We start from the raw sequence: 13,049 nt of genomic DNA, 5'->3' as shown, positions 1-13,049 counted from the left end.
GCATTTTGTCGAAGTCTCCCCCTTAGCTTTCAATGCTTTATCTACAACAAAATGTCCGCTCAACCAGACTGCACTCGGTGTTCTATCGAACATCGGCTCCAGCTGCCAGACGGTAGACGCTCTGACCGGCCTCTGTTTGTCTCTATGGTATTCAGACATCCAAGCGGCTCTCTTCCGGTCCTGGCTAGGGCTACAGTTGCCGGCTGGGTCCAAAGCGGCTGATTGTGAGTTTCCCGGCAGCCCTCGCGCTGGAGACTTGTACACAATCATCATGGCGTCCCAGGACGGTGGGTACCGGATCCCCCGAGGGCAGAGCGCATGTGTGACCCTCTTTGGGGGTCGCCGGGCGCATGCTGCTGTTTGATGGCCTGTCACTAGCTCTGTGATGACAGGTGACAGCTGCCCTTTTCCTGGGCTCTGAGACCCCCTGACAATGTCTTCCTGCTCACCCTTCCCTTTCTGTACCCTTCTGTGTGCCAGCCTCACCACCCTGCCTGACATGTGTCCTGTGTGAGTGTCCCTCATGTGCCATCTGTCACCTATACACATCTGTTATAAGTAGTTCCACTCTAGTGTGCCATCTGCTCCCTGTGTGTCCAGTATGTCTTTTCCTATATAGGTGACCACCTTCTGTGCCCAGTCTGTCTTTTCCTATATAGGTGGCCACCCTGTGTGCCCAGTCTGTCTTCTACATAAGTGACCACCCTGTGTCATCTGCTCCATGTGTGCCCTCTCTGTCTTCTCCTATATAAGTGACCACCTTGTGTGCCCTCTGTGAACTCTTTTGCGTGGACAACCCCTCTGTGCCATCTGCTCCATGAGTGCCCATTCTGTCTTCTCCTACATTGGTGGCCACTCTGTGCCATCTGCTGTCTGTATGCCCTCTGTGATCCCTTCTACATGGGATACCACCCTGTGCCATCTGCTTCCTGTGTGCCCTCTACATGGGTGACCTCTCTCTGCCATCTGCTTCCTGTGTGTCCTCTACATGGGAGACCTCTCTCTGCCATCTGTTCCCTGGTGCCCTCTGTGTCCCCACTACGACGGGTGACCACTCTGTGCCATTTGACCCCTGTGTGCCCCCAACAACGTGAATGACCACTCTGTGCCCTCTGCTTCCTGTGTGCCCTCTGTGTTCCCACCTACATGGGTGACACTCTCTGCCATCTGCCTGGCCTAACCTCTCCTGAGGTGCCAGTCATTCACGGTTATCTGCAGTGTAAGGTGCCATGTGTGTGTCATGTGCCTGACATGGCTGGCCATTTGAGTCATCACCCTGATGGTATTTAGTTTCATTTTCATTCTGATGCAGTATATTTGTGAGTCGTGCATTCTTCCTCTGTGTCAGGTATTTATAGATCCGCTTTCCTGTGTTATTTTTCCTAACATCCTTGTAGATTGCCCAGCCTGCCCGTCTCAGAGAAGGTGGGGGGAGGGGGCTTTGAGGCAAACCTCGGAAGAAATTGGAAAGTTTATTGCTACCCGCCTTTCCTGTTGGTAACACTGCCACCATTTATTTTACTGGTGCCACAGGAACAGGAAGTGAAGCTTAACTGAACAAACTGAAGATAGAAGCTGATTGGTTACTATGGGCAACTGCTCCAGATTCTACCTGCTCCAGTTTTGATCAATTCCCCCACTTGTATGGGAAATGGGAGCTCCCAATGTTGACATGGTGCAGACCTTTTAGCTGTCATCCTGGTTCTTGCTCAATACCTCTAACAAGCATATATGACAGAAATTGACATTTTGTTTCAGACCATAATGCCTGCCTTCTTGTTTCAGCCTAGCCTAGCAACTCACTAGGCAGTAAAGTCAGCATACTCGCAGATCAAGACAGAACACAGGAGTATTGTCACTGTGGGCCAATCTGGCCGTGTTTTCTTGCCCAACACTTGCTATCTTCAGCCTCTATGATCTAGAGGGAGGTGCTCAGGCAGCTTACAGAATGAGGGCAGCAGATCTGATTAATAATACTTTTTATAGTCCAACACACATGAAGGTGACATTGGCAGATAGAGAAGTGCAATTGGGAATAAAAGGGTCTCTTTTCTGGCTATTGAGTGTGACAGATTGGCTGTCTTAATACCCCGAGTCTGAAGACCAGCACTTCATGGCATCCCCCTTTCTATAAATCTTACAATTCTATATTCTCTATTGCAGGGGAAGGCAACCTCAGCACTCCATCTGTGCTGAAACTTCAAAACCCATCATGTCTCTCTCTCTCGAAGAGTCATTCCTGTGGCTGTCAGTCTTGCAATGCCTCATGGGACTTGTAGTTCCACAACATCTGGGGTGCTGAGGTTTCCTACCCCTGCTGTATTGTTAAAAGCAAACTTCTTCTAAAAGTGATACATCTGGTTTACATGGCTGCTGGCAATTTTATTTACAGTCTCCAATAGAAAAACAGCCCCATCGGAATCCCTGCTTCAGCAAAACTGATGACCCCCCCGCCACACACACACACACACACACACACACACTGATTAGATCCTCTACAATATAAGATAACTAATTTGAGAATCGATCTTCAGCAAAGTAACATCTTTTGGCTTCACTGGGGTGGACACAGATCTTTGAAAGATATCGGAATTTCAGTGTTCCCAGAAGTACCTAAAGCTGAAAATCTTTTGGAAGACGTTGTGCTTTACATGAGCAGTGCCGAATCATTGAAAGCCTATCTCCACCCTTGCACTGGGGCTACTCTGCACTGCAAGGGATAACTGCTCTTTAATGTTTAGGGGTATTCTGTAAAGGACTTTTATTTCCCTGATCCTCACTTCCCCTCTGGTCCACGCATTGGTCGTCTTACCTACGCTCTGGCTTGTGGACTGTCTATTGGCATCCTCATGTCTAATGCAGGGCTGGGATGATCACTGCCGGAGCACAGGGCGGAAAGGGTTTGGGCGCCGGTTTTGGAGCCAGCGTGGATCAGGTAAATAAAAGACCTTTACAGAATACCCCTAGAGCAGTCAAACCCCACTACAAGGGTAGTTTTTTTTTTTTTTTATCTGTAGATAAGTTTTAACCAGTAAGTTGACCAAACTTGGGGATGTTGCTTTTAGCAGCCTATCGGTTGTCTAGTTTAATTTCTTGTCCTGCACTTAGACACTCATTGCTGTACCAAAATAACCCAATGAATGAATGCTCATTCCGAATATTAGATGATTTTTGCTGAACCATCCTAAGAAAGTTTGCTTGTTTTTTGAAATGCTTATGGATCTACTGATCAATTATTTTCTCCCAAGATTCACACAAGATTCAGTTAGAAAAATGTGAGTGGAAGCATTGATGTATAGACGCCATGCTTTTTGAGCTTACACATATTGCTTCATTGGGTCTTGTCCTGCAAAAGTACTCACATGCCTAGTGAAGCATCCCATAGCGACCACACTTGAGTTTCACGTAGTCATCGCCGTCAGTGAAAGATAAAATATGATTGGTTGCAGCAAGTTCCTGCACTGTGCACGTTATTCTTTGCCTTTTCTAATGAAGCCTGGAATTGTATTGTAATTGTAATGTCTTCCTTTATTGTAAAGCGCTGCGCAAACTGTTGGCGCTATATAAATCCTGTATAATAATAATAATGTGGTCCTAGCATGAGCTGTGTGTTGGGATGCATGGGAAGAGAAGAGGCCTCTGATTCTGCTGACACCATTTGATCAACCAGTGTGGAATAATCTGCTTTGTACTTTGCTGCCCTCACCGGCTCTCCTGTCTTTTTTTTTGCAGAAATGGAAGAGCTGGGGATGGAGGCGGATGGACAGAAGTTACTGCTGAACTGTGCGGAGGGTGAAGGCACAAGTTCTCAGGACAGCGGCTCCGCACAGCCAGAGGCAGTCAGCAATGGAGAGGAATCTGAGTCAGAGAAAGAACTTGTGGAGTTTAAGATCATCTGGAATAAGAATAAGTATGATGTGAAGCTCCCTTTGGACAGCACCGGAGCAAGCCTTAAACAGAAGATTCATACACTCACAGGTTTGATTTCTTTCATGTGCTGATATCAGGATTGCTGCACTGGGAACTATGGCTTTAGAAAAGGGATAGACCATTTAGGATATTGGTTCTTGTCAGCAGTATGACAGGCTACAGCCTTCTTGCACTGCTGTTTTATTCCCATGCAGACCCATGAACTTATCTCTGATAGGGAAGACATAATATACAAGTGTCAAAAATGGAACAGAATGACTGCCAGGCAGCTAGAGTTTCTAGATGGCAGATTCAGCAGTGGGACACTACATACTGCTCATTCTATAGATTTACTTGAAAGTGACTCATTTAAACACTGGGTTGTCAAGGAGTAGCATGTATACTTACCTTTGTGGTGGCCCATGTCTTCAAATTCTGCTGCTTCCAGGTCGCTGAGGTATTCCACACTTCTTGGTGTTTCAAAAACCTGCTCCCCCCTGCTGCACGCTTTGGTTCCTCTCACTGCCTCCTACGTGCTGTAGTAATGTACGAGCCAGTGGGAAGAACCAACGTGTGCTGTGGGAGGAGCGGGTATTCGCATATTTAGTAATTTGGCATACCTGCAGCGGCCGAGGGGCAGCAAAGTGGCGACATTAGGACTTGCACCACCCCAAAGGTAAGTATATATTCTGTTTATAACCCAGGCGGCTTTTACCAGTGACCCTGTGATGATGACCCTCCCACTGGCTCCCGGGAGGAACATCTGTACATCCGTATAAGGGACTGAAGACATCTGCTCGTTTTGGTCTAGAGGATGAATTAAGGTCCCATTCACACTGCATCGTACTGCACAACACATCTACCGAGCAATAACTATGCGGGAGGAGTGTTGCGTTGACATTCATTTAAATGACAAACCAAATGCACCTCTGCCTGCAATGCGATCAACATATGGTTCCGCAATGTGGGCGGGAGGTGCATTTGGGGTGTGATTCAAATGAATGGCAAAGCACCTCCTGCACTGTTAACGCATGGTAGGTGCGTTGTGCGGTACGATGCATTTATCGCATGGAACCATGTGATTAACGCATTGCACCAGTGTGAATGGGACGTGAGAGAGTGAAGATACTCACCTGATCATCAATCGCTTCTGGCTGCTAGACCGCTCCCTACAGCCTCTTCTGCCCTTGGCTCTGGCGGTCTAAGCCCCACTTAGGTCATCGTGTCTATGCAAGGTCCATTCACTTGCAGTAGATATGAGGATACTGATGGATATATCACAGCTGAAGCGGAGGGGAAGAAAGGTAAACACTCACCATCGCAGGACCGAGGTTCAAGTGAGTATATATTCTGAGTGCTGGCTCCTAGACCAAACGAGCACTTAACCCTTGCATTGCAGGGATAGCTCCAAGCAACGGTTCATTTTTGCACATCCTGGAGCTCTGCTTTAAAATGAGCAGCCAAACGTTTGTTTTACAATTCAGCTGCCACCGATTTGCTGGAAACCTCTTATCGGATATTTCTGACTTTCCTATTCTGACCTTTGCAGGTCTTCCACCAGCTATGCAGAAAGTCATGTTTAAGGGGTTACTTCCCGAAGACAAAACACTAAGGGAAATCAAAGTCACCAATGGAGCAAAAGTTATGGTAGTAGGATCCACCATCAACGATGTGTTGGCTGTTACCACACCCAAAGAAACCATCCAACAAGAGGTGAAAGAAGAAGAGAGCAAGAAGGAGCCATTGTGCAAACAGAAGGTATGTGTAGGTCCATTTACCTACGATTCGATTAATACCCCAAATTAAACAGATCTTCTGGTCATCCTGATCCCCCTATCTAAGACCCCATTCATACTGAGCGACATGGATATCGCACGTTTTTCCACGCGATTTCGTGCTGAGCGGCTAGAGCTACAATGCGCGACAGTGCACATTTTATCGCGCTACGTAGCGTGTTTTTTGGGCGTAACTTCGTCGCTGCTACATTGGGCTGTAACCAATCAACAGCGATCTTGATGTGACATCATTCTTTCCTTCCATTTTCCAGTGCAAAAGTGACCCTTCTGTAGCGAGATATCGCGCGACAAAGTCGTGCAATATCGGCAGTAATGCACGATTTTGCACGACACCATAGTCTATTGGAGCCGAATCGCGTGACATCTGCGGAAAAAAGGGTCATGTACGAGCGACGAGCTACAGGCGACATTGAGATGTGAACAGCTATATTGAAATGCATTGGACGAGTTACATAGAGCGATATCGTGCGGAAATATGGGGCCTAATAAGCTATGTAAAAGTATTTGAAATGGCAGCATTTATTTATTTAAGCACTCACTTCGATCAGCCTACAAGGCCTTGGCACTCCAGGAAAAGGGGGATTAGGATGACAGGCTAGGAAAACCTGTCAAATATGGGGTGAAAGGTTCACTTTAAAGTGTACGTCCAGCCATTTTTTTTTTGTTCATTTTGGATAGGATAGCAATGGAATGGATCAGAACTGTTGGGTTTTACTGCTATCTGGCACTCCATTAGAGAGATTTTCCTTCACTTCCTATTTGTCTGACAATTGTTTCACCAGACAGGAAGTAGAGTTAAAATCCGCAAGGTGCAAGAGCACAATCAGAAAGAAAAGGCTGACGGGGGTTCTAGCCTTTCCCTACTCTACTAAAAAATAAAGCAAACCATAAAGAAGAGCCAGGAGAAGCAGCTGCGGGCACATTTCCATATGCTGTAACAAGGAGACCTCCAGGCTGACAGCTTTTATGTACTGGTTTTCCTGAATTGTGAACTATCCCTTGCATTGTCTTGTATGATGTACCTCTTGTTACATTTCAAACCTTGATAAAATATTGAAAATGAAAGCGTGTGTGTTGTAAAGTAGTCACCGCTCCAAGCTCGCTCCTGTGATGGACTACAATTTCAACGCAAATTAGTAAACTAAACACAAGATTGTAGTCCATCACAAGAGCAAGCTTGGAGCGGTGACTACTTCACAACACACACAGGGACCATGGGGAACAAAAGTAGCCTTCTCCGGAAGGAAGGAAAGTGTCGGCACCAATTCAGAGATGATTTGAGGATCTACAGCCGAGTGGTACACAAATAAGATACATTTTGTTAATGGGTAAGGCACTTGGATGTATTTTTAAGGTTGAACTTCTGAGTTTAGTGTCACTTTAAGATTGGTTACTATGCACGGCTGCTCCAGATTTTTTCTGCTCCAGTTTTAGTAAATTCCCCCCAATATGTTTTGGCTACAGTTCAACTTCAAGGTGAATATACATAATTATTTTGCTTACTGTTGCTCTGAACTCTAATCTTCTAATTTTATATGATTTTAGCAACATAGGAAAGTGCTGGATAAGGGAAAACCTGAAGATATAATGACATCTATAAAAGGAGTGCAGGTAAGAAAGTCCTTTAGCATATCACTGCTCTGGAAACCAGGACAAGTGTACAGCCATCCGTCATCTAACCTCAGCAGCTGTCCAGTGTTCGGGGAATTAGGGCAGCCTCTTCATTAGGAGCTACCAGTGGTGTTTCCAGGAGTATGTGAGTGGAGAGGCAGTCCTTTGAATGACAACGCAAACAATAAAATGTAATCTTACATGATATCGCATTTTCACTGATGCTGGGTCAGTTTAAAGAAGAACTCCTGGCAAAACGTTTATGAAACCTTGCAGTGGAGCTACCTCCGCACTGTAAGGCCTCATTCACAGGAAAAAAAGGCCTGCACGTACAGCTCCGTGCTGCGTGCACGGCCATATTGAGCAGCTCCCGGGAAGGACAGGTGCTGCGTGTGATTAATACGCAGCCTCAGTCCTTCTGTATGGGAGTATGTGGCCATACATCGCCCTATGCTTGCCCCAAGTGCAGGTCCGTACAGGTGCGGGTGTCCCGGCTCAGATGCAGACAGGATGCATCCTGTCAGAGTACGAGTACGGAAACCCGCACGGACGTGTAGGGCGGTGTACGGCCGCGTACTCCCATAGAGAAGGACAGGGGCTGTGTACTAATCACACGCAGCACCTGTCCTTCCCGGGAGCTGCCCAATACGGGCGTGCACGCAGCACAGAGCTGTATGTGACGGCCTTTTATCGTGTGAATGAGGCCTTAGGGTTAACTGCTCGTTTTCATCTAGGTGTTAAAATAAAAAAAGTTATACTCGCCCAATTCTCCAAGCCGGCTTGTTCTTAACCGGACCTTCCAGCCTTGTTACCCCTCCACTGCAGCAGTCTAAGGATACTTGGGTCTTCATGTTCTATACACAGTGTATTGAATGTGAGGACACTGAGGGACATACTGTCGCTGCAGAGGAGGAGAAGACAAGCTGGAGGGAGTGCCGAAGACAGCTGGCTAGCTCCACGGTTCAGATGAGTATAATGGTGAGTAGTCTCACTGCAAGAGTTAATCAAAGTTTTGCCCAGAGTTTTTCTTTACCCCATCTTTCATATGTAATTTGTTTTTACCTTTCAAAGTTTTATTAGGGTTTTAGCTGAAACGGCATAAAAAACACAGGTACTTACAGGATACCAAGGTCTTAGACATAAGCAAGAGGTCTTTCCAGGAAATGGCTATAAACAGTGTACGTTTAGTGCATTGTTGAAAGCTAGCCATACACTAATAGATTTCTTTCATTCAGCCTGCGAGCTGAATGAACGAAATCTAACAGTTTCCTCCATCCATGCTAAACAGTATGGATGGAAGAAACTCCCCCACAGTGGTGTTGTATTCTGACAGCTGTAATTGGTGAGGGTGCTCTCCGCACACCATTCAGCAGTCCCGGCCAGTAGAGAAGAGGTGCTTGCAGTAACTCCCACGGATGGCACCGTGTAATGCACAAAGTAGAAAAAGTAGGTTACCAGCACTCAAAGTAATTTCAAATAGATAAGTCCTTTTTATTGGACATACGTGTCACAATAGTCAAACAGCCAACGTTTCGGGCCACGCAGGGTCCCTTCCTCAGGGCAAAAGATTGTCACATCTTTTGCCCTGAGGAAGGGACCCTGCGTGCGTATTTGAAATTACTTTGAGTGCTGGTAACCTACTTTTTCTACTTTGTATTCTGACAGCTGGCATTCACTGCTGTCAGAATACCCGACCAGTGACTGCAGCTGATAGTCACTGTTTTGGCTTCTTCTAATCAACGTTTTTTTGAGCCGGTAGGGTCATCCGCTGTTAGAACTTCGGCCGATACATGTGAACCCGACAAATTGTAACAGTGTATGGCCAGCTTTAGATGGATCAGCTCTTGTATATTGAATCTTTGACCTAGTCTTCTGTTACAGTGAAGGTTTGGAAGCAAGCGTAGCTACTTTGTGTAAGTCCTGGGAGAGACTACTCAGGGTTTGCCATGTGGTTAGACTTGGTATAGAGGGAATGTAGAGGAAATATTGAGGGATAGGGATGTGGGGAAGATTAAGATAAATCCTTCCCACATCCCTCAAGAGCTGTACCATTCCAGCCTCTGCGCCTCCTCCATTGGGGTTGGGAGAAGGATCCCCTAAGATGAAGTAATGTGCAGTAAGTGGAGAGCATCTTAAGTCGTGTTTATACTGTTTAGAATAGTGGAAGGATAACCACGGAAGATGGGTAGATGCAAAGTTTTCGTCTTGATTGTAGAGGGACATAGCGAGGTCTCCTGTGTTTTAATGCGTATTTAAATATGTTGTTTACATGCATTTTGGTGTGGTGCATTTCACATGTGTTGCGTTATTGGAAGTGGGAAGATGTTTCCTGTTTTTTTTTTTTTTTTTAAATAAATTCTTTATTTAGGTCAGGTTAACAGATTATTTGTTGTATACAGAAAAACGGAAACTGTGCCCGTGGGGACTCGCAGTTCCGGGCGCTTATGGTATACATGCATCAAAGCATCATCAAGAAGGTAGCATACATGGTATATTGAAGCATGAGAGAACCCCGTTGGCGTCAACGCAACGCATTTGAGGGGCGGGTACCCTCTCGCAACCCCGGCCTGAGTGTGGGGGGTACAGTCATGGGATGTTGCTGATGTTACCATGTTGACGGGGGAGAAGAAGGAGGAATTTAGTATAAACACAGAGGGTGGAGAGCACAGGACAAGACAAGAGAGGGGGAGGGGGTGCAGAAGGGGAGGAGGATGGGTAGGTCGCTACATGTCATCGCCACAAGTTAGGAATCCATGATCGTGTGGTATTCCGAGGTAGAGGTATAGTCTATCCAGTAAAACCATACTGCTGAGAATTTGGAGGAGGTGCCTCGGATGGAGCTGGTGAGGTCTTCCATGAGTCTGATGTCGTTTATTTTGGAAAACCAAAGCTTGACCGAGGGCTGTTAGTCTCAGTCTAGGGATTTTACCAGCCCAGATGAAATCAGAAACCAATTTTTGCAGTGATCGGAAGAACGCGCGTGGGATCTGTACTGGGAGGGTCTGGAAGGGGTATAGGAGCCGTGGCAGGATATTCTGCTTAATGATGTTAATGTTTCCTGTTTTTAACCAACTGCACCAATGTAAAACTTTAATAAGATGAGTTCCATTCAGAATAATCGTACCTGATTTCTGGTAAGGGAAGGGTCTTTAGTGGTACCACAGTTGGCAATACATGTTGCAAAATTATATTTTAAATACTTGACAGCTACAGTGTTGGTTCACTGAGCAAAGGTAAATGTTATTTCATAGTTGTCACTGCAAAAGCCAAGGCTAACGCTCACTTTGTGTGTGTTACAGGAGCGCCTTCCAACTACACCCATATCCGGTATGTACAATAAGTCTGGGGGGAAAGTCAGATTGACGTTTAAACTGGAGCAAGACCAGATATGGATAGGTACAAAAGGTGAGTAACAAAAGACCGAAGTTTGGGTTACATATAAAAGAAAAAAAAGGGGCCATTTCACCCAAAAGTGATGCTTTCATTATAGATGAAGTCTAGTGTTCCGATTTCAGCCCATGGCATCATATATGTCTTTGGATGCTGCAACAGTGAGATCTCCCTGCCATACTCTGTTCCTGTCCACTTTGATATCTTAGATGTTTTTGCCCAACTGTGGGTTGGTTTAAGTCTTAGGGCTCATTCACATGGTCATGCAGGCCCATGCAGAGACCTGCTCCCGGGTGGGACAGGTGCTGCGTGTACCTGCATGCAGAAGCCTGTACCTCCCTATGGGAGGATGCAGCTGCATGCAGCTACACGCCGACCAAAACCTGTACATCCGTGCAGGTTCAGGTGCCCGACATAGACGGTGTGCATCCAAGTGTGAGCACCCGGACCTGCACAAATGTTCAGGCCAGTGTGTAGCCAAATCCTCCCATAGGGGGTACAGGCGGCTGCATGAACCTACACGCAGCACCTGTCCCTCCCGGGAGCAGGCCTCTGCTCGGACATACACACAATACGGATGTGCACGCCGGTGTGAATGAGCCCATAAGCAGCATACTAGTTTTGAGTGGAATGGCATTTTAAATATTCAGTTATTGGTCTAAAGAATTTAATTTAAATAACTACCAATATCTTACTTCTGTATGGTTCACCGGTCACATGGTCCACCAGCTTCCATTGCTGGTGTGTCTTTTTTTTATTGCATGTATTTTGTGCCGACCTGGCATCGATCGAATCTGCCATTCACTTAAATAGGGAAACGATGAACAAACAATCAAGCATTAATGAAGGTAGAAACATTATATTACTTTGGACTAAATAAACAATTCAATATAAATAACTAACTGATATAGGAATACCCAAAAATAAGGTCTGTAATATAAATGAATATAATACTTGGTAAAAAAAACTAAAAATCGCTTTAATGGTGCAACAGTAATATTCAGCTATGAAATCCATAAGTATAAAATTATTTTTATGGTTAAATGTTTTTGGTTTTGCGCCATTTAGGTTATTTTTAGGCTTTAGTGCTGTATCATAGTTATTCATAATGAAACATTAATGGACCACTACAGCCTTGCATTATTCATAAACTGATAGGTTATTTGTCTGGTACTTACATACAGCTCAAACAAATCATCTGTAGTTTTAACTTGCTAGTACAATCCTTGCATATGATTTTTTCAAAGCTGCCATTATAACCATTTATGATTTAGGTGACATCATAGGTAGACCTCAACTATGAGAGACAAAATGAGAAAACAAATCCAGACAAATCACATTGGCTGATTTGGAACAAATTTATTTGCAAATTATGGTGGAAAATAAGTATTTGGTCAATATCAAAAGGTCATCTCAATACTTTGTTATATATCCTTTGTTGGCAATGACAGAGGTCAAACGTGTCCTGTACGTCTTCACAAGGTTGGCACACACTGTTGCTGGTATGTTGGCCCATTCCTCCATGCAGATCTCCTCTAGAGCAGTGATGTTTTGGGGCTGTCGCTGGGCAACACGGACTTTCAACTCCCTCCAAAGGTTTTCTATGGGGTTGAGATCTGGAGACTGGCTAGGCCACTCCAGGACCTTGAAATGCTTCTTACGAAGCCACTCCTTCGTTGCCCGGGCGGTATGTTTGGGATCATTGTCATGTTGAAAGACCCAGCCACGTTTCATCTTCAATGCCCTTGCTGATGGAAGGAGGTTTGCACTCAAAATCTCACGATACATGGCCCCATTCATTCTGTCCTGTACACGGATCAGTCGTCCTGGTCCCTTTGCAGAGAAACAGCCCCAAAGCATGATGTTGCCACCCCCATGCTTCACAGTAGGTATGGTGTTCTTTGGATGCAACTCAGCATTCTCTCTCCTCCAAACACGACGAGTTGTGTTTCTACCAAATAGTTCTATTTTGGTTTCATCTGACCATATGACATTCTCCCAATCCTCTTCTGGATCATCCAAATGCTCTCTAGCAAACTTCAGACGGGCCCGGACATGTACTGGCTTAAGCAGGGGGACACGTCTGGCACTGCAGGATCTGAGTCCCTGGCGGCGTAGTGTGTTACTGATGGTAGCCTTTGTTACGTTGGTCCCAGCTCTCTGCAGGTCATTCACTAGGTCCCCCCGTGTGGTCCTGGGATTTTTGCTCACCGTTCTTGTGATCATTTTGACCCCACGGGGTGAGATCTTGTGTGGAGCCCCAGATCGAGGCAGATTGGTCTTGTATGTCTTCCATTTTCTAATTATTGCTCCCACAGTTGATTTGTTCACGCCAAGCTGCTT

The 13,049-nt window shown here is 45.6% G+C and overlaps 1 protein-coding gene across 1 annotated transcript in view; it reads left to right on the top strand.

The window, feature by feature from the left end:
• The first annotated feature begins 123 nt into the window (after window positions 1–123).
• UBFD1 (ubiquitin family domain containing 1) overlaps window positions 124–13,049 on the top strand; it is a 23,016-nt gene continuing 10,090 nt past the window's right edge. The window contains exons 1-5 of the mRNA XM_018552341.1: window positions 124–287; window positions 3,733–3,978; window positions 5,459–5,667; window positions 7,251–7,316; window positions 10,616–10,721. Coding sequence (XP_018407843.1) covers window positions 272–287; window positions 3,733–3,978; window positions 5,459–5,667; window positions 7,251–7,316; window positions 10,616–10,721 — 643 coding nt within the window. The 5' untranslated portion in view covers window positions 124–271. The remainder of the gene's footprint in view (window positions 288–3,732; window positions 3,979–5,458; window positions 5,668–7,250; window positions 7,317–10,615; window positions 10,722–13,049) is intronic.

This window comes from Nanorana parkeri, unplaced genomic scaffold, assembly GCF_000935625.1.
Source record: "Nanorana parkeri isolate BGI_ZX_2015 unplaced genomic scaffold, ASM93562v1 scaffold85, whole genome shotgun sequence".
NCBI lineage: Eukaryota > Metazoa > Chordata > Amphibia > Anura > Dicroglossidae > Nanorana > Nanorana parkeri.
The sequence above is the reverse complement of the archived record's forward strand: the minus strand, read 5'-3'. Positions and strand labels throughout refer to the sequence as shown.